The 22045-nt window shown below is 46.1% G+C and overlaps 1 protein-coding gene across 2 annotated transcripts in view; it reads left to right on the forward strand.

The window, feature by feature from the left end:
* Positions 1–22045, forward strand: part of anks1b (ankyrin repeat and sterile alpha motif domain containing 1B) — a 222899-nt gene that overhangs the window by 83635 nt on the left and 117219 nt on the right. For both annotated transcript variants that reach the window (XM_067254093.1, XM_067254092.1), the window contains exons 6-10: positions 3057–3132; positions 4631–4732; positions 9052–9177; positions 10421–10590; positions 15037–15168. In XM_067254093.1, coding sequence (XP_067110194.1) covers positions 3057–3132; positions 4631–4732; positions 9052–9177; positions 10421–10590; positions 15037–15168 — 606 coding nt within the window. The remainder of the gene's footprint in view (positions 1–3056; positions 3133–4630; positions 4733–9051; positions 9178–10420; positions 10591–15036; positions 15169–22045) is intronic.

Consider the following 22045-nt stretch of genomic DNA (forward strand, 5'->3'; position numbering starts at 1 on the left):
CCTGTGTGAAAGATTATACGGCATGCTCGTTCAAAGTTTTGATAGAGATACCTCTTTTCCACGATTTTTTTCCCCCCTCCTTGTTCCCTGGTAGGCTGCGTGTGTGTGTGTATACACACATCTGAAGAGGTGGGCAGTCCCTTGCACCGCAGGGGTCTGCCTTAGGCTCTCTCTGTCGAGAGGAGATGTGGGAACATGCCGGCCTTTGATTCTCCCATCACTCCCATCACTCAGCCTTTCTCTCATAGAGAAAGGCTTTTTTCTATCTCTCTATCTCTCTCTCTCTCTCTCTCTCTCTCTCTCTCTCTCTCTCTCCCTTTCTCTCTCTCTCTCTCTCTCTCTCTCTCTCTCTCTCTCTCTCTCTCTCTCTCTCTCTCTCTCTCTCTCTCTCTCTCTCTCTATCCGTTTTCTCTCTCTCTCTCTCTCCCTCTTTCTCTCTCTCTTTACCTTTCTGTCCCTTTCACCCTCTCTCTCTCTCTCTCTCTCTCTCATTCTCCCTCTCTCTCTCTCTTTCTCTCTCATTCTCCCTCTTTCTCTGCTTCTCTCTCTCTCCCTTTCCCTCTTTCTCTTTCTATCTCTCTCTCTCCCTCCAGTAATCTCACTCTCTCACATAGGATTTGGACACATGATGCTTGTGTACACACTGGTCAACGGTATACTTAAACCACACTTGCACACACACACACACACACACACACACACACACACACACACACACACATTGGTGCATACATTGTGCAATCCTACTACCCAGTTTTATCTCCAAAGAGCACCTTGCAAAGTAGAGGGGAAGAGAATCAAGGGACACATCCAAAAAGGATATTTTTGATGTAATTGTGTAAATTGTCAGTAGCGTGTGTTTGTGTGTGTGTTGCCTGTGTGAGAGTCCGTATGTATGTTTCTGTGATTGTGTGTCTAAGCCTGCACGTGTGTGTAGTACCTGGTGTACCCGTAATCGGTATTTCTACATGGTTAGAATTATATATATCTGTGTATATTTGTGTGGCTGTGTGTAACCCTATGTGTGTGTCTGTCTGCCTCCATTACAAGCCATTGTGCAGCATGTTGAAATAATTACTGTCAAGTCCTGCTGGTTTGTCAGTGGATGAATAATGTATCAAGCACTACGGATACCCCATACTCACCCACCCACTTTCTCTCCTCTCTCTCTCTCTTTCTTACTCTCTCTGTCTCACCCCCCCAACGATGAAGTAGTTGTAAAGTATTCCCAGTGGATGCCCCACACAGCAAACAATTACACCACAAACACAGCAACTCACATACTGTACACCCACCCACCCACCAACACCAACACCCACACACACACCCACATACACAAAGCAAATTTGTAGCACTTCACATTAAACCCATTATCTGTCATACATTTACATTACATTTAGTCATTTAGCAGACGCTCTTATCCAGAGCGACTTACAGTAAGTACAGGGACATTCCCCCGAGGCAAGTAGGGTGAAGTGCCTTGCCCAAGGACACAACGTCATTTTGCACGGCCGGGAATCGAACTGGCAACCTTCAGATTACTAGCCTGATTCCCTAACCGCTCAGCCACCTGACTCTGTCATACATCTGTCATACATCTCCAACACACTCTCCTTCTCATACCTGCCTACACTATATTTGACCACACTAAGCATTTCAATACAAACCACTCACTCTTTCTCTCTGGAGGGAAACCAAAACACCCCAAACAAAGGAGTCCCTGGTGGTCCTCGGCCCTATAAGAGCATCTCTCTCTAATCTCGCCTCCTCAATTCCTGGAAACACGGGGAGAGTAAAGCTGGTTTCCCTCGCTTCCCGGTGACATCATCGCTTAATCGCCATGGGAAACGGGACAGGAAGAGATCCAGAGAGGTCCGGGGGTCTTGCTTCCTGTTCCTGGATGGGTGTGTGTTTTTGTGGTGTGTACGCGAGCGCTCCAAATCCTTTCCCTGGTTGTCTAGAGTTTGACAGTAGCGTGGGTTGTGATGTTGTGGTTTTCTGCTCCTTCCCAATTTTGCAGGAACGATTTAGAGTTTTGTTAAAGTTTTGGGGTTGTTGTTTTTGTTTATCTCAAATTATTTTTTTGGGGGGGGGGGCGGGGGCAAGGTTTAGTGTGAAGACTTTGATTCAAAGTTTTTCCCGCAGATTTTGAGTTCATCGTGTTCTCTTTGCTCTCTCTGACTGTTTGGATCCTTTGAACCGTAATGTGTCGGCTGCAGAGCCCAGCTTGATCTTGTGCTTTTGGAACACCGTGTGAGGATGAAGTCATTTGGCTTGAGAAACATTTGAAATTTTTGAATGATACCTTGGTGAGGGAGAAGGAGATTCTGAAGACGGCCTGTTAGGAGCTGAGGACGTAGCAGATACTGTATGCAAGGTGCCTTTATCAGGTGAGTGGCCTTAGTGGACTCATCTGCTTTTAGGAAAGGAACCATGGGGGGGGATTCCATGTGTGTTTATCTCGATTGCCTAAATACTGTCCTCCACGTGTTGGCAAAGGGAGAGATACAAGATGGACTCCCAGCCCTTGGTGTTTCTATGTATTGCATCATGTATCTCAGGTTGTAGAGGGACTTGGTGTCCAAAGACAAATGTTGCTAACATTGAGCCCATAGTGAAAGGAAGGAGTTATGGGCTGTAGTTTTTTAGTTTTTTTTATCCTTTTTAATTTGGGATTTTTGGATATGGGCATTTGTACTGTGTTATGTACCTGGAGGCATACTTGTGCAAAGCTATAAAATCATTCTGACCAAGTAGGAAGCAATTGTGTTTCTTTCTTTCTTCGTGATGTCATTTTATATGTATATCTCTTTCTATCTTAACACCTTTCCACCCAGTACTGCGTAGAGAGAGGGAAAATTCATGGTGAGGAATGGTACATTCATGGTAAACATTGACGTTCCCTCCCCTCTCTCTTTCTCTCTCTCCTTCTATCTCTGTAATTCTCCCTCTCTTTCTCCCTTCTTCCCTCCCTCCCATTGTCCCTTTCTCTCTCCCTTTTTCCACCGTCCCTCTCTCTCTCTGTCTCTCCCTCTTACACTGTCCCTCCCTCTCAGACGGACAATGGCAGTGCCCTACACGAGGCAGCTCTCTTTGGGAAGATGGATGTAGTTCGGCTTCTACTCGACTCAGGTGAGTGACCTCAGCCCCCCCACTCCTCTCTCTCCAATCACAGTCTGATTGAAGAACAATAAGACTGTGGATTGTGACCCTACCACAGGCTACATAACTCTTCACTTAGGCCCAGTAACACTGGTCTCCAGGCAGCCTGGTATAGGTTACACTGGACGGATGAGAAGTTTCAAGGCAGTGATGCTGTCATCCATCCTGGTCCTTTCCGCAGACCTCCTGCCCTTCCCTGTCCCCTGCCTGTCAGGCGGCGTTACGCCGGGTACGGAGTGAGATGATAACTGGCATCTTGTCTCGTGCTGATGATCTCATCACAGCTGACAGCGGTCAGGGGGCGAGCAATAACTAGACCAAATCGCAGCCCAGCAGAGCGGTGGCCGCTGTCATCGTCAATCACTAAGATGGAGAGGGCTGTGTGTGTGTCTGTGTGTGTTTATGATTTCCATGCATCATGCTTCAGGTTAAATTTCAGGCTTCTGTTCTTTCTTGTGCTCTAACAGATTAGCTGTATTGTGGCAAGACAAAAAGATTATTATTAAGTTATTTTTGTACTCTCCTCTCTACATTTGTACCTTCCTCAAACACTTCCTGTTTCCTCCCATGCCCTAGAGGACTTCCTGTCCAGGACTGCATGGCGGCCATGTTGTTTGGGGCCAAGGTTTATTCCTACTGTAGGAAGTAAAAGAGATTGCTTGCACATGCTGTTTCACTGGCCTTGACCCCTAGAATACCCAAACTCACCCATCTGTCTGTCATTCTGGCCCAGAACATTGTGTGTGCGTGCGTGGTGTGCTTAGGGGAGGATGGGGCTGCAGGAAAGAGAGCCCACTTCCTTTGTCAATATGTTATTACAAACTGTGTTATCCTGCTATTCCAAGGACATTTTTGTTGTAGGATGTAGACCAGTAAACATTTCTATTCTAACCATCTCTTTTTTCGGGAGAAAAGTCTAGTTAAAGTCTCTTAAACCATACTTAAAAAATTCTGCCATCTCACAAACACCCTTTACTGAATTGTTTACCCTTTTGATTTCTTTTTTATATAAAATCATAAATAGAATGCTTTTTTTGTGTTTTTCACAATGTTGAAATGTGCTTTTGACTGTCTGATACGGAGTATCACTGCTCACAACTCACTGTCAACAAGACATACCCCCATTTGCAGCCAAGCCCTTGAGTCACTGGAGTTGTCTAACAGGGTGGTGTGTGTGTGTGTGGGGGTTTGTTTCTCACTTTTTTGGTTATTGCTTAGTCATGGGATTCAGTTAAACAGGCCTTTTTTTGCAGCCTAAAAACTACATTAGTGCCTGTGTGTGTCAGGCTGGCTACCAGCACTCTCTGGACTCCCTCCTAACTCACTCTAGGTCGGAGTGATGAGTGTTATCAACAATGTTTTTAGCCAACCTCCAATATGGACATGTCAGCAGGCCGGTGTCTCGCAGTGTGTGTGTGTATTCGCTGACGTCATCTAGATGTCTGTCTGACTTATTTATTGGTTTCAGGGATCGATGCCAACATCAGAGACGACCAAGGAAGAACTGCTCTGGAGATACTGAGGGAACACCCTGCACAGAAGTCTCAGCAAATCACAGCGCTCATACAAGGTACTACTGTACACTATAGCACACACACACACACATATACATACACATATACACACACACACACACACACACACACAGGGTGTTCAGAACTTGAACATAACCACGATGGCTGACACACAGCCCTCGTAACACATCTCTGCTCTCCCTGTTTCGTTGCTGGCTGAATTGTGGTTTCCCTGGTCTGTTCAGATGGTCGGATTGGACAAAGCCATTTTCAGGAAGTTTAGCGTCAACAAAGGAACAATGGGAGTTCTCTGCGTGCAGTCCCATCAGAGTGGGGGGGGGGGGTGCTCCTCCATAACCCCTTGCCTTCACTATTGTCTTCAGCACTGCAGAGAATAATACGCAGTTTGACTCAGTGCTCTTGTGTTGTAGGACTAGAACAACTGAGCGTGCCGATGTCGTGTGAGAATAGAGTTGTTGTCGCGGAGATACTGGAACGATAAGGGAACGTGCTGTGAGAATGGGGATTGTGTGGAACACTGTGTTGTGTGATTGCGTGGTTGGCTTCTGGTTCTCCAATGCCGGTGCACAAAGGGGAGCAGAAGCATGTTCGGTGATGAAGCGTGTGTGACAAAGAGATGTCCAGGGGTCAGGGTCATAAAGCACAGGCACATGTTCTTTTCTCTCTCTCTCTCTCTCTCTCTCTCTCTCTCTCTCTCTCTCTCTCTCTCTCTCTCTCTCTCTCTCTCTCTCTCTCTCTCTCTCTCTCTCTCTCTCTCTCTCGCACTATTTCTCTCTGTCTCACACACAGAGAAAAGTTATGTGCACACCTTTCAATCATACACACATTCTCTATCTATCTGTCTCTCTTTCTCTCTCGCTCTCTCTAATACACACACACACGCATTCACGTACACGGACGGACACGCACAAACACACACACACACACACAGTCTGCTTGTCAATCCTTCCCATCCTTGTCAGCAGTGGAACCAATCCCAAACAAGGAAGGCTCTACCAAGAGGGTTGACAGTAAAAAACTCATCAGACAACCCTGTTCACTTTCACAACAAAAGCCTAAAGGAGCAAGTTTGTCAGAAAGCAATCCTTTTTTTCTTCTTTTTTTATGCCAGTGTGTTAAACGTAAACAACTTTGATTGCAATCTGCCCAGACACCAAATAAAACCCCAGAAAGAACCTTTATCTACAGTCTGGTCTTTCTTTGCAGCTCATAGGAAATATATAATCTGTGGTACTGCGTGATATGCAGTCTGTTACCACTGCATCTCTGGGTGCAAATTTAGGCTTTGGAGATGATATATAGAGCAACATCAAGACAGAGGTGGGATATTTATGACTATGCGGAGGATAAAGAGAGGCTGGAAAGTGACAGGCCATGTTTACAGTCCCGGTGATTTAGAGATGGAGAGATGAAGATAACTATAATGGAGAAAGAGAGAATTATAGCATAGATAATGGTGGACAAAGAAGTCAGAGAATTGGTGCGAAGGAGAGGAAAAGAGCAGAGAGATGTGGACGGATAAGAGGTACGATTTTGAAGAGTAAGATAGGGATGGGGCAAATTGGGAGGAAGAAGGGGAAGATGCGAACGTAGAGAAATTGAAGTCAAAGTACAGAGAGGAGGAGGGGTGGGAGGAGGAGGGAGGGAGGGAGATGGCAAAGGGGAAAAGATGGCAGGATGACAGACGGAGAGCGGAGCCAGGACACAGCTGGGATGGAGTGAAAGGATCAGCTGCCTCTCGTTTCCTGCGGAAGAATGGATCTGTGAACGAGAGAACTTGAGAGAGAGAGATAGAGAGTTAGATTGAGCTAGAGAAACAGACTGACACCCAAGTGCATGCACACAACTATTAGTGAAAAAAAAGTACACTATAACAAGTCACAGGGCACTTGTAGCCACATGTAATGCTAAAGGGAAGATACTTAACTATGGTATGGTATACTAAAACACTGGTTGTCAGAGCAGTTAGTATTTCAGGTTTTTAGAGGTCCAGTTGTAGTCGAGTTCCAGATCAATCATGTGCTCTTAAGCCCTGGTTGATACCACTTAAATATCCTGTAAAGTGGAATTGAAAATGAGTTTTAGGTTCATCACACCACAGAAGAATGTATTGTTAACTACCCATCGAAATTCGAATTGAAAAAACCCCACCGTCAAGTAGGCTTTGAAATTGTGAGAAAATCAGCAGTCTTCTCTGCTTGAGACTGGGGGGGCGTGTCGCCTGAAGGAGCTGAAGCTCCGCCCCCTCGAATGTATTGAATTTAGCAACAACAGCAACACTAGCTCAATCAATTGCAGATATCAGAACAGACCTACCTGCAGTCTCTGAGTGTTTTATGTGTTCATGACTTTGTCTTTGCATCGTACCAGCTGAGTAACAGAATGCAACTGTCTGTGATCTGACGTAGATAGGTCGCTGTGACGTAGATCGGTCGGGTTTTGGCTCCGCCTATACAAAACCTTAGCTGAAAACGGAAGACAAACTGTTCAACGGTTTAACTCCACATTTCAGTGCGACAAAGTTTTCGTGCTTTGCACATGCTATCAGGAACTCATTTCACACGTATATATAATGTACTGAGAAGCAAATCATGGAATTTGCTTTACAGGATCTTTGAAACGGTATGATCCATCAGTGAGGAAGCAGGAATTAATCTTTTGTCGGAAGTAAAAGTTGATGGCTATTTTTTTTAAATCTATAACCGGTTGGCTACCTGCTTACACAGATTGAACATCCAGCCTACATTAACTGTTTCTGCGTCTGCAAGTTTAGGTCCTAGTGCTCCTTCAACATATCCTTGATGGTCAGGTTGTGAAGTAACTCTTATAGACATGAAAGGCATCAGTGCTTCTTTACAGAGAGTTGACTAAACCGTCCTTCATGGAAGCTTCCGGTCTGTTGCAGAGCAATTCCCATACCACACTGTAATGCACCCCGTTAGGATGGAGTGTCTTCAGAAATTGGTTAGGACAGGAGTGGACATGTTGAATTTCTTCATCCTCCTGAGGAATAGTGAGAGTCTGTGGTCGTTGGTCACTATCGTGGAAGTGTGAGACAGGGAAGGACTGGGAGTAAAAATAGGCCCTGGACTTTGATCCAGACCGGCCCACCAGAACCAGCCACCGTATACGCCACCACAGCTGCCCTGCCAATGCATGCACATTCTGTGTTCGATGTGATGCTAGTTAGGGAGTTCCAGACTTGGACTTGTCGCTCAATCTTCTGCTGACATTTTTATTAGTAGGTAAAAAAATTATAAGGCAAGCGGCCCTCCAGCCCAGAAGTGTTTCGGCCCACCGGGATTTCTCCCAGTGCTCCCGATGGCCAGTCCGCTACTGGTGTGAGAGGTCATGTCAGGTCATAGGTGAGACAGGCTTCTGCTTCACCTTTATTCACTCATCACCAACATTATCTTCTACAATACAGTCGAGTAGATGGGACCTCAGACTGACACCCGTCTACACAAACACATACACACACCCATGTGTACGCACGCACCCATACACACGCACACACACACACACATCTGAACCTCGCTTCTGACCTTAGCTGGGTCTCTCATTAGCACACAGAGAGGTCCTTCCTCATGATTAAGCTCAACAAGCCTGCTGCTTTTGTGTGTGTGTTTGTGTGCTCAGGGTTCATTATAGCAAGTTCATTATACAGTATCAGCTATGCAGACCCTCATTCCTGACTCTCCCCTCCCCACCCCTTCCTCCAACCCTTGTTCGCTTTCTCAGTCTTTAGGATTATTTCTCTCATTTAATTGTGGATTGAGAATGAGAAAGAGAAATGGTGTGTGTGTATTGTGTATGTGTGCGCACGTTTTATTGTGCAAATTCTAGAGCTATTGTATTGATCCGGTAAAACGGTTTTAATATTCGCTCTCGTTTTCTCTCCTCGCTCTTTTTTTTTTTTTTTTTTTCTCTCTCTCTTCATCTCATGCACCCTGTCTCTTGTGGCTATCTGTCTCTCTCTCTTCTCACTCTCTCTGTCTCTCACTCTCTTTCTCCTTTTTTATTATTTTCTCGCTCTGCATTTCTTCTTAGCTCTCTTTCCTGTCCTCTCTGTCCCCCTTCTTTCCAGCCCTCTTTCTCAGTCTCTTCTTCTTTGTCCGTCTCCTGATTGTGCTTGATCTATTACCTGGAGTTTGATGGTATGAATTATTAACGTGACGATTAATGGTTGCCAGCCTGGTCACCCCTTGATTGTACTGATTTTTGTTTTTATTTTGTGCATCTTTCTCTTTCCCTCTGTCTCTCTCCTTTCCCTCCCTCTATCCCTCTCTCCCTCTCTCCCTCTCTCTCTCTCTCTATCTCTCTCTTTCCCTCCATCCCTCTCTCTCTTTCCAAGAGTACATCATGGAAGAGGAGATTGACAGCAGGTGTGTGCTGCGGGAGCCTATTCGTCAGTGTCCCATCCCCACGCCACGAACCTCCGTGCCCTCCCCTTCCGCCTCCCCTTCGCTCAGACACAAGAGTAAGTACATGCATACACACACACCAGAGCACACAGACATGAATGTGCTGATACACACACACATAGACGCATGCTCCCAAACAGAGAGAAAAGCTAAGAAAGTACACACGCAAGCAGATTTTAAATCAGTTATCAAATCACCTAGATAGATTAGTGATAGTACAAGTCGTCGAACAAGACAAATATCTGGTGTGGCGGCGCCTCTAGTGGTGGTAAGTCAGACTTCACAACATTGCAGCTCAGAGAACACTCGCCCTAGTGGCTGAGTTGAAGTATTACTGCAATATCACCCACAAATCCTGCTGATGTCCCCCTTCTCAATCATCCACACTCTACATATCCCATAATTACCTTGAACCGCCCGTAAAAACAGAGGGAGGCAGAGAGGGAGTGAGGGAGCAGAAAATAGAAACCAACGATTTGTGCACCTGAACGCACGCCTGAACACGCAATGAAACAGCTCAGCACGACACAGCACATTTAGACTGAGGAGTCAGAGGGGGTGTGATTTCAGAGAAATCCATCCTCACACTTTCTTCACCTGCGGTGGCAGGGGGGCACAAGGGGGATTTGAACCTGTGAATGTTGGACACTGTTCAAACAAAGTGACAAAAGTCTCCCTCTCTATCTCTGTCACAAACATACTCACGTGCCATCTCTATCTGTCCAACCTTCTCTAACTCTCTACCTTTGTCTCTCTTTCTTTCCATTCCACACCACCTCTGCCTTTCTAACTCTGTGTGTGTGCGTCCTGTGTGTGTGTGTGTGTGGTGGCACCGTGGCAAAAGCTAGATATTGATCACAGAGGGGAGAAGAGTAGAATCCAATTCCAATTATCCTGACCCCGCGGAGGCGGTTTAAGAGAGAGAAGGGGGGGGAGGAGTGAGGCACCGAAGGGAAAAGAAGGAGAAGAGGGAGTTAAGGGGAAGGAGGGGGGTTGGAATTTGTGGTAAACCTTTCTTCCTTTTCTTATGAGAGACGGCTCTCTTCTAGGTTGGCCCACCCATTATTTTGGACTGGTCAAGGTGCCCAAGAACAAAAAACGACAGTATAAAAACATGTCCTCTATCTACTCTCTCTCCCTCCCTCTCTCTCCCTCCCTCTCTCTCCCCCCCCTCTCTCTCCCTTCCTCTCTCTCTCTCTCTCTCTCTCTCTCTCTCCTCCCTCTCTCTCTCTCTCCTCTCTCTCTCTCTCTCCCTCTCTCTCTCTCTCTCTCTCTCTCTCTCTCCCTCTCTCCCCCCAGACGAGGCGATGACGGGCGAGCTCTCCAAGCTGCTGAGTGAGATGAAGAAGTGCCGGGACTTCTCATTCGAGGAGCTCTGCCACACCATCTCCTCCCACTCCATGGAGAGCTTCAGCAGCGCAAGGCTCTCCGACGAGGAGCGCGGTGGCACTCTGGGACGCCGCGGCAAGGTGGGGGAGGTTGGGGGGGGTATGGGGCTGGCAGGCTTCGGTGCTAGGGGCAGTGGTGTCAAAGTGAACGAGGCCCGGGGGAGGGGGGTGGACTATATACATATTAGGAGGAGTGAGATGTACATGGAAGAAGGAGTCTGGTCAAAGTGCTGGTCCAATAGAGGGAGCCAGTTCATGCTGGCGGATTGAGGCTGATCCAATAAGCATCCAATAATCTTTCCCTGCAGGAGCTACTTGACCAATGACAGACCACCGCTCTGTTTCTGTCCTGTCGTATGCGGATTCAGATGTGAAGTCACTGTAGTTAGAAGTTGTCGGAAAAAGAAGAGTTTTATTGGGTTGACCTCTAAGGTCAACATGGTATAGTTTTTCTGAAGCTTTTCACTGCCACTGTTAAATAACTGTTGTCCCATTTTTACACCAGTAGAGGGCAGTGTCGGATAACTATCTGGACAGGCTAGTCTATTGGCTGTTTATGTAATGTTTTTTACAGTTTTAATAATAGGTTTCACCATGTTTGATCATTGATATTTTCTGTATGTTACTTGTGCATGCATATACTTTGTAGAGATTAGAGGCCGTTGTTTTTGGGATTCAGAAGCCTGCTTGCACACTCTCTCTCTGTCTTTCTCTCACTTACACACACACATACACACACACACACACACACACGTAAATACAGATAAAATCCTGGTGAGATTTAAGGATTAATAATACCTCAAGGTCGCAAATTTCAAGAGAATTGCCCACTTCGCTTCGTTTTCTCGTACCCCGCTGCAGAAAATCACAGCAGACTTTCTCCTAACACCTTCACTACTGCGTGACCAATGGTCTTAGGGGGTTTCAATTATAGGATTCAGGACAGAAGTTGGTTCCGGAAAAGTGCGGTCATCGATCATTCTTACCCCTCCTCCCTCCCCCGCCCCCCAGCCCTGAGTGAACCCTGAGGCCTGGACTGGCCTATAGTCTCGTAGAACTGATAGCGGGGGGTCCCACTTCTCGCCAGGTTCCACACAGATTGGTTCCTGTGGCTCGAGCGTTCTAGGATCGATCCCAATCACGCCACCGCTGCTGTCAGCCCCGAGACGAGCTTGGGGGGGATGATTGTTACACACGCACGTGCAGACACACACACTTTGGTGCACATACATACGTGCACACACACAGAAGCACGTATCACCTTTAAACACACGCTTTCACACCTACCTGTGTTTTCACACACACAGGTAGGTGTGTAGGTAAGTGAAGGATTGGTGGGAGGTTTCCATTTGGAATGCCAGGCTGCCTGCAGGCTAGTCTAGACAGACCTGCTCTACCTCTCACATCTCAATCACGCACTGTGGCACGCAACAAGGCACCCACACATACACGCACACACGTACACACACATACAATACATGTGCACTCATGCACGTGTGCATAGCCTGGTATGTGCACACAGAGCCAAGCACACACATTCTGACACACAAACGCATGCTTACACACACCTTCAGTAATCTTACAGCATGTTGTGTTGCGAGTGCTTGCTCTTCTATCAGAGTGTGTGTTTACCATGCTTTGTTCATGTACGTGGAATCGTATTTGTATGCTAATTCATGCTAATCCAAGGACAGATGCAATTTGGTTCGTTAGCATAATGCCTATGTACCCATATGTTCAATAACAGCCATTGTCATAGGCTTCATGAATTCTGCACAGCTCCCAGGTTTGTTTATGACATCCTCTGTTCATTTGACTTCCTTGGTTACCAGAGCCGTGTCGTTAGGAACGTGCCTGCCTTTTCCATGGTAACATGACTATCACAGTCAATGTTACCATAGTTTCATAACCATTGGTAAAAGAGCCAAGGTTTCTGTAGAATATATAGATGAGTGACCTTCACATCCAAAACAATCACAAGGACATCAATGGCAGGGATGCATTTTACTCTTATGAGATAGTAACACATACATAAAACCACAATTAAAGATAGAACATTGTAAAAATACAATACCATCTGTAATTCAGTTGAAATTGCATCAGAAATGGTCAGCCATAACCCTAACAACAAATGCACTTCAATGAACCCAGTCTATCTGTAGTTAACTGCCGTACACTCCAAGTGTCCTTATCTTATAGGGGTTATTGTCGGGTGGCTCAGCTACTCCAGCCCATGGCTTCAAACTGGGCCTTGGTCTTCAATTTTAGTCCATGATTTCCAAGCCAGTCCAATGTTTGACTCCAAACATGACTCCAAACATTGGACTGTTGTTTCATATCTCATTCATGGTCTTACACCATTACGAAATGTGTCATTGAGTGCTTAGTTATGCTTGTGTGTCCGTGTCTGAGTGAGCGAGTGATCGAGTGTGTAAGGGGTTTGTGGTGTCTGTCGAAATTAATGAGTGTGTAAATCAGTGTGTGTTTCCCAATGTGTGTGATCGTGTGCCCATGTATGAATGAATGAGTACCGTGTGTGTGTGTGTGTGTGTGCCCGCTTGGATCGGTTGGATCTGTATGCAACCCCTGCTGTGAGCCCTTTTAGATCTGAAAACAATTTGTGACCTTTTATCTCTCCCTTTTCGCTTTCCTCCCGCCATTGCTCCTCTGTTCTTTCCTCTCGACCGTCTTTCTCCATCTGTGGCCTTGTCACTGCGTCTCTCTTTCGAATCTCTCCTCATCCTCACCCTGACTTCATAATCCCTCCACTGCTCCCTCTTTTCTGTTATCTCTCCGTTCTACATCTGCTCTCTCTTGTGTGGTGCCCCCTCCCTATGCCCATTTCTTAATTGTACAAAATGTCTCTGTCTCTCGGTCTCTTTCCTACCCAACCGTTTGGGACTGTTCTCACTGCACAGGACACATTGTGCATGCATTTTTCCTCTCTGTCTATTGGCTCCTTCTCTGTCTATGTCTCTTTCTCCCTCTTCTCTCTCTTCATCTCTCTCGCTCGTATTCGTTCTAGGGGGATGATCTTGTGACCGAGTTCTTTTCCTGCATCACATGATGTAGTGTGATAGCAGCAACATTCGATCTTCAATAACAGCCGTCACACACACTGCCATCTCCACATCTGTCCTCTGGGGGCTAAAGACCCCACGCAAAAGGCCACTGTCTGTGTTTTTGTGGTGTGTGGGTGTGTGTGTGTGTGTCTGTGTGTGTGTGTGGGGGGGGGGGGGTTCAGTGTTCACAATGTGTGAACTGTTCCTATATTAGCCCACCACGGCAGAATAGCCCACTTGTGCATGTGTGTTTGGGGGGTTATACAGAAGCAACAATAGCTTGTGTGGTGGCAATCTTAGAATCAACAAAAAATGAAGTCTCTAAATGTCTTTGTGTAAGTATTTATTGTGTAAGTATAATTAAATTAATCTGAGCACCTTACGAGTACTTTGTGAAGCTCAGAATAAAGAACAGACTTTAGGACAGGCCCTTTATACTAAGATAGTGAGATCTGCAACAACGTGCACACAACATGCCTTAATTTTATTAGTACACGAAGTTACAGCATTAAAAGTTACAGCCTAGTCAGCAGTTAACAAGACACTCATTGTACAAAAGGTTCCCGCTGTCTCAGAAAACTAACTAACAATATAAGTTGGAATGATTGGTTTGATTAACATAACAATCTCCATTACACTTGACATGTGTGCTACTGTATGTGAGTTTCTACATGTTCTTCTTAAAGAGGAAGCTCTTGCAGGACTGTACTAGTGACTTTTACATTGGCTAAAAGTAGAAACGTTGAGCCATTGGTAGCTCTGTGTACTGATCCCTCTGAACTGCCTCTGCTATGCTGGACTACCTGGGTGCAGTCTTTGTCTGTCTTTCTCTCTCGATGCTGGTCTTTCTGTCTCTTTCTCTCTCTGCCTCTCTTTCTGTCTCTTTCTTTCTTTCTTTCTCTCTCTCTCTCTCTCTCTCTCTCTCTCTCTCTCTCTCTCTCTCTCTCTCTCTCTCTCTCTCTCTCTCTCTCTCTCTCTCTCTCTCTCTCTCTCTCTCTCTCTCTCTCTCTCTCTCTCTCTCTCTCTCTCTCTCTCTCTCTCTCTCTCTCTCTCTCTCTCTCTCTCTCTCTGTCTCTTTTTTCTCTCTGCCTCTCTTTCTCTCTCTCTCTGCCCTCTCTTTATGTCTGTCTCCTTCTCTTTCTCTCTTGCTCCCTTTCTCTGTCTTTCTCTCTCTGTGTCTGGCCCTCTATCAAACATAATGTTATGCGTATGTCACTAAAAATTAAACAAAATGACCCAACCAAATGGCCCTTAAGACTGAAAGGTCCATGCAGGTTCCACAGGTACCAAGGAGGTCCCTGGTACATTTTGTGTTTGTAAATGTTAGTGGGTGTGTACACCATGATAACACTCTATGTATGTGTGTGTACCTTTTGTGATTGCAGCGTGTCTGTGTACATTGTGAAAACGTTTTTTTGTGTCTGTATGCATTGTGATAACGGTTTGCGTGTGTGTATGTTTACAGCGGAACACGCCCCCTTTAGCCCCACCCAGGGAGGAAGAGGAGGCGGAGAAGAGCTGTGGCCCTGCGGGGTTCTGGGAATCCCTCACCCCCTGCAACGGCTGTCGAAACCTGGGCTTCAGCGGCCAGTCAGAGGTGTGTGTCAGAGAGGAGCGCACCTCTCTCTTCCCTCCACTAACATCTGGATGTCCGTCACCATGTTACCGTTGGAATGGCGCAGGTTCCAAGCGTTAAGCTGCGATCCACCTCTTTGACACTGTCTCTCTCTCTCTCGTTCTCTCTCTGGTTCTCTCTCTAGGTCTCTTGCTAGTTCTCTCTTCATTTTCTCTCTCACTCTGCTCTCTCCCTCTCTCTTCCTTTTCTCTCTCACTCTGCTCTCTCTCTTTCTTCTATCCCTCTCCTTTCTGTCTGCTGTACCTCTATGACAGGGAACAGCTGCCCCCCCCCCCCCCCCCCCCCCCCGCTCCCCGTGAAGAGAAAAGCATTTAGCGTGTGTGCGGGGGTGTTCAGCTGACATTTACACTGGGTTGATTGTTCAGCTTGCTGCCGAGCTGGAAAACTTCAGCAGCACCTGGCCATCGGTGCTGGGGCTATGTGTGTGTGTGTGTGTGTGTGTCCGCACACGTGTGTGAGAATGTCCAGTGTTTCTCTAAATAGAAAGTAAATAAAAACTTTATTAAGTGGAGAAGATACAAAGAGGTACAGGAAGATCTGGCGGAGAGAAGGCGAAAGTGAATGGGTTGTATCCATGGGGTCACCACTGACAGTGCAACCATTTCTGTTATTTCTAAACCTTAAACCCAAACACAGGCAGAATACCTAACCTGACAAACCCGACCACAAAAGTTTTGCCTCAGATGGAAACATTTAATCTTATATGTATGTAGTACTGGGTTCTCTGTCTGTCTTTCTCACACCTTCCAATACATCTCTCCCTATCCCTCGCTGTCTCACTATCCCTCCCTCCATCCCTCCCTCTGTCTCTCTCTCTCTTTATTTTCTCTCTCTCTCTCTCTCTCTCTCTCTCTGTCTCTCTCTCTCTCCCTCCCGCTCCTCTCTCTCTCCCTCTCTTTCTCTCTCTCTTCCACCCCCCCCCTCTCTCTCCCTGACAGAGGTGTGTTAAGCACCATATTTATCACCACAGTTCAGAGTTTCCTGTGGTACACTCCCTTCACTCAGTGTCAGCTGGGGAGATGGGCTACTTTAATGTGAGCTGTGGAGGGTGACTGTGTAGAGTGAGTGTGTGTGTGCCTCAAGTCTTAGGTGTGTTGTGGATCTAATGGAATATTTCAGTGTGCTTTTAAGTTTCTGGTCTGGGTGAGTGTTGTTGTTTGTGCTAAAGCTGTTATGCAAGACCATAGCTCTAAAATGACCCTGTGTTAAAGAAGTCTGTGTTCTTACTGTGCTGTTTATTTATCCACAGTGAAGGAAAAGAGATGTTAGATGTTAGAATGGTGTGTGTGTGTGTGTGTGGGGGGGGGGGGTACACACGTGCTACCACGCAATCCTGATGCCATGACGACCAAGATTGGCTTTTGATGTGTGTGTCTTTTAAAGGGCTTTCTTCATCAGAGAGGAAGCTTACTTTGACAAAGTTGGTGCGTTGCCACTCCCTTTACCCTGCAGAAAGAGAGAGAGATGAAGAGAGAGACGGAGAAAGAGACAGAGAGAGATGGAGTGAGAGAGAGAGAAGGAGGAAGTAAAAGAGAAGTCCAGGAGAGGGAGGCGGAAAGAGGGGGTGCAATGAGAAATAGAGAGGAGAGATTCACACGGTTGCTAGGAGACGCAGAAATCCATAGAGTGGCAGGCTGGGATATCCGCCCACTGGCCCCATTGACAAATCTGAGCCACCTTCAAAAACAGGTGCGTCAGTGCAATGCGCAATATCACACACATACACACTCATCAACCCATATTCTCTCTTTTCATTTTTACCTCCTATTCAATCTCTTCACTCCCCCATCCATCCTCTTTCCCTCCCCCACTCTCTCTCACTCTGTTTGATTTTTCCCTCCTTTCCAACCTATTTTCCTCCACTTCTACGCCCCCTCACTCCACCAGTTTACTCTAGTTTAATTCCTTTCTCTCTGGGTGGGTGTTGCGGTATGTTAGGCTGACTATGAGAAACAGCTTCTCCTTCAATGGACCCAAAGCACAGGAGAACGAGCAAAATGTGTTCTGATGTTCTAATTGTCCCCAGTGCCTGACTATACAGCTATCCCTTCAGACCTGTACTGTATGTGGATGTCTGTGTGTAAGTGTGTATATATGAAAATGGGTATTAGTGTGTATATGTGTGTTTGTGAGAGAGTGTCTCTGAACTTCTGTGTGTGTGTGTGTGTGAGAAAGAGAGAGGTTGTGTGTCTGATCTTCAGAGTGTGTGTTAATATGAGAGAGAGAGAGAGAGAGAGAGAGAGAGAGAGAGAGAGAGAGAGAGAGAGGAGGGGGATTATGTGTCTGAACTTCTGAGTGTGTGTCCAGCCTGTCCTGGGGGTAAACAGGAAAGTAGCTTGACTGAGGTAGGGTTAGGTTGCCTGATAAGGGAGGAGTTAGAAACAGGAAGCTAGAAACAGGAAGAGATCCTGTTGAGGACAAGACTGCAAACAAGTACACCCCAAGCAAACACATATACTTACTAATATATGAATGTGTTTGTTGTGTGTTTTTTTCCCATTACTTATGCAGGACCATTATGGAGGATGAGATTAGATTTGTACACCTCATTTTCATGCCGTGTGTGTGTGTGTGTGTCTGTAATCCATCCAGCAAACACAGCTAGGTCATGATTGGATTTTACAGCTAATCCACAAACGCAACTACTTGCGTTTGTGGACTATTTGTACAGGGGCTCTTTTTAGATGTTAAATATTCATGGATAATTTGGTTAGCATATGATTGCTTTCCCTGCTTGCTATTCGTCATCCAATCCAATTTTGTCACACAAGGCACGATCACGAGTAAAATGAAGACAGGGTTGGAAAACATGATTGTGGTACAGTATAATTGACATGGGTTGAATATTGGAGTAGGTCCATGTTACATGCTCATATTATACATGCTGGGCTGTGACCCATAGTCAGATGTGAGCAGTGTTATTGATCACCTCAAGCTTTGTCTTTCCTTCAGGGTCTAGTCTACATGGAGTGTATCACTATCTCTTCAGACTTTTGCGTGGTGGCCGTTTCAGGGGTGTCCAAGGACAACCGACTCTCTTCTTCCCCTCATCTTCAACCGTCCCTCTCTATCATCTGTCTGTTCTCTCCTTGCCTTCCTCTTCCCTCCCTTCTGCTATCACAAGCAGCCATGATTTAGTTGTCACAGTACCTGCAACATTGATCGTAAATCGCCCACCGTGTGGAGGAAGAGGCCCCTAACGAACTCACTTAAGTACCTGATTGTACAGTATGTCATATTTCTTTCCCTCTCCCTCTCATCCCCAACGCTTTATAGATATCTTCCTAGTCAGGTCAGGAAACATACGACCTGTTTCACTTTGTGTTCTGCTCCCTAGTGCTAAAAAAGTACTGGAGAATCAATGAATTCATCAACTATAGATGTTCCCGTAACTTTATAGATTAACTGGCACATTGTCAGATGGATTAGACAGTGTTACTGCTGGCCTTGTGGTGTGACTGACTAGATTAGGACCTGTCATGGCGGATAGCACAATCTAGTTAAATAACGTCCTCTTGAACTTAGATGAGGTACTACATCATCCAAACAATGTCAACTTGTTCCTCAAACCAGCTTTGTTATCAGAGCACATTAGGGAATCATAACTGAGCTCAAAATAGTGTTTACATCGGAAAAATAGAAAGAACCTTCTGGATTGAATCAGAGTGAGGTTACCTCCAACAGCAGGGAATGTGGCTAGGCAGTCCTTATTGTTGAACTTCAGGGGGCGTCCAACGCTCCAACTGCAAGATTACTCAAGTGGTTGCCATAGTTACTTCTCCCCTGACAATATTTTTTGAAGGAAAGGAGCTGTATCTATGTACATCACAGGAAGTCAGTAGACTTTACTGTCCTAGGTCTCACTGGTTATGGGGAGCCTGTCAGCACTAGAAATATATATTAAATACAGTATACTGTAAAAATGTACAGTATGAATAAAAAAAGGATAATTATTTTCAACTCCCTATATCTCGTCTTTTTCATACAATATTACATTAATAAACTGCATACAGCAGCATAGTGGACAATGATGTTCCACAGTATACTGTTTTTTCATTGAATAATTTCTCATTGCTGCAGTGATACAGTCAAAATGACCTAAATGAACAGATAAACCAACCCCATCCTCACTCAATTCATCCCCCTTCTCACCAACACCAACAAAAAGTAGTCCCTTGTGGGAAATGGACCCCTCCCCCCCCCCCCCCCCCCACACACACACACACACACCACACAGTGTCTGGGCACCTGTGAGCTCTCTCATTGGGTAGCTTCCAAGGGGGGGGGGGGAGAGAGATCTGCCATGTTGGGGCAGAGGGGGATGTATTTGGGGGGTGGTCCTCTGAGGGGAGCAATTTCCTAGAAGGAGCGTGATCTCCCCCCGGGGGGTGAGAGCTCTGTGTAACTGGTGAAGAGTTAGCTGATTTCTCCAGGATTAGCTAGCCGTGTCATGAAAAAGGCAATTCTGCAAAGCTGGTGTGTGTGAGGGGGCTATCTTTCCCTCTTTCTTTCTCTATCTCTCCCACCTCTCTCTCTCTCTCTAATTCTGTCTCCCATTCAGGTTTATTGACCAGCTGTTTTTGAGCTGGTCTGCCTTCTCTTCTGTTTTCTAAGAAGTCAATATGAAGAAGTACTACAGCCCACCCTGTTCCTCCTGCTTCGCCCTCCATCTCCTCTCCCCCTTTGGGGACCTGTTTCCCCCCTGGTTCTCCAAATGAGCTGCCCAATTACAGTCCATTTTATCTCAATACTAAAGGAGTCTTACAACCCCTTCCTTTCCTCTCCTCCTCTCCTCTCCTCTCTGCTGTCTTTCTGTCTGTCTGTCCATCCCATTCTCTCTCACTCCTTCTCCCTCTCTCTCTTTCTATGGGTGGGGATGATGCAGTGTGTTGTGTGATGTCTTCAGTGGGGCCATTGTCCTCTGGTGTCCAGTTCCTCTACGTCAACCCCCCACCCCCTCCTCTCTCTCTCTAATCAAATAGCCCTTAGGAGGAAATGCCGGCAAATTACAGCCTCCCATTCATATCTGATCCATTATTAACTGTCCGGCACAGTACAAGGAAGGGAGGGAAAGACACAGAGAGGGAGATAGAGAGAGGAGGGGGGTATGTCATAAAGGGAATGGAATCTATTAGACAGAGATGGGGTACAAAAAAGGGGAAGGGGGGGTGTCATGTAAGCGTGTCTACTTGTACATGTGTGTTTGTGTGTGAGAAAAAGAGTCAGAGAGAGGGAGAGACAAGAGAGAAAAATAAATGAGATACCCTGTGATCTAAGGCACAGATTCAGTCCCTGAAAGGGTTTTTCAGAGCAGTCACATGTCCTAGGATAGCAGTTCAGAGAATGTGACTGTAGAAACAACACATTTCCTATTTGGGTTAGTCCCCATAACAGCACACACACACACACACACACATGAAATCACCCTTGTATACAGACACACACATACAATAATTCAACCCTTGCAGACACACTTGCACACACACACACACACACACACATGCAGCGGGACGGTATACGCATGCAACCTGTTAATTAGTGGCGGGAGGAGGCCTCTGTTTGTGTGCTCTCTTCCTGTGGCGGACACACCAGTCCCTCTGTGTCCTATCTCTCTCCAGATAGAGAGGAAGAGGCTGGGAGGAAAGAGGGAGAGCAAAAGAAGAAAGGGTGTGTGTGTGTGTGTCGGGAGGGACCTCGGCCTGTCAGTTTGCATGCGTGCTCTCTTGGACATGGAGCTTGAAGAAAAATGCTCTTGGTGAAACGGCGCTTAAAATACATTCTCTACCTGCAGAACAGGAAGTGGAGTGGTGGTGACCGATATAACAGGTACTTAAAGTCATTATACCGGCAGGATTGCTATGTATGTAGATGATGGTGCTGGCTGGTTTGTGTATAAGCCTTCTAATGCTCCTCTCTGATCGAGCAGGAAAGATTTCCATTCACTTTGAACCACTCAGAAGGGAGATTAGGGACGAGTCGTTTTCTGCCCGGCGACTGGATTGCTACAGCTTGGAGCTGACAAGTTCCTAGCGGAAGCGGTATCGAACTCATTGGTCATTCAGTGAATGGGCTTTTCCTGATGTCTGTGTGAGTGAGCGTATAAATTAGAGTGTGAACATTTCAAAATGTGTGTGTGTGTTCCTGCACTCCACGGCACTAAACCTGTATGGGTGTGTGCCCTCTTTCCTCGTTGTTGTTTTTGTTTTATTCCTGTGTAGAAGTGTGTGTTTGTTTGTTCATGTGTGTACGTGTGTGTGAGACAGGAAATCTCGGCTTCAAACCCTCTACACAGCACTTCCTCTGCCTCTTTTCCTCTGAACCCAAAACACTTTTTCTCCTCGTCCCCTCTCCCTTCTTCCCATGTCTTTCCTCAGGACTTGGCTGAACTAATACACTCTCACAAACTCTACATTGAGTTTCAGAGTGAAAATTAACACAAAGCTTCTCTCTTCCATCCTCCCCCCCCCCTTTCTGTTGTCCTGACAGTGTTTCCCTTACCATTATATTACGGCACCCCCTGCCCCCCCCTGGAAGGTCAAGTTAATTGTGTTCAATTCTTTATTTATTTTATTATTATTTATTTTTTTATTTATATAAAGTGCCAGATCACAAAATAAGTCATTTAAGGTTACCTTTCCTATAAAACAGGTCTATAGCTTGCTCTTTTATTAAACAAACTAAATGGCCTTATGTTATTTATTTTATTTACACGACGGCATGTCATTTCTGTCTCTACATGGTACCCCCCCCACCCCCGCCGCTGCTTCCCCCCCCCCCCCCCCCCCCCCCCCCCCAAAGCTGTAAACCTAGGGGGAGTGCCTGAGTTCCCCTTGTTCTC

This window comes from Osmerus mordax, chromosome 17 (genome assembly GCF_038355195.1).
Source record: "Osmerus mordax isolate fOsmMor3 chromosome 17, fOsmMor3.pri, whole genome shotgun sequence".
In the NCBI taxonomy this organism is placed as follows: domain Eukaryota; kingdom Metazoa; phylum Chordata; class Actinopteri; order Osmeriformes; family Osmeridae; genus Osmerus; species Osmerus mordax.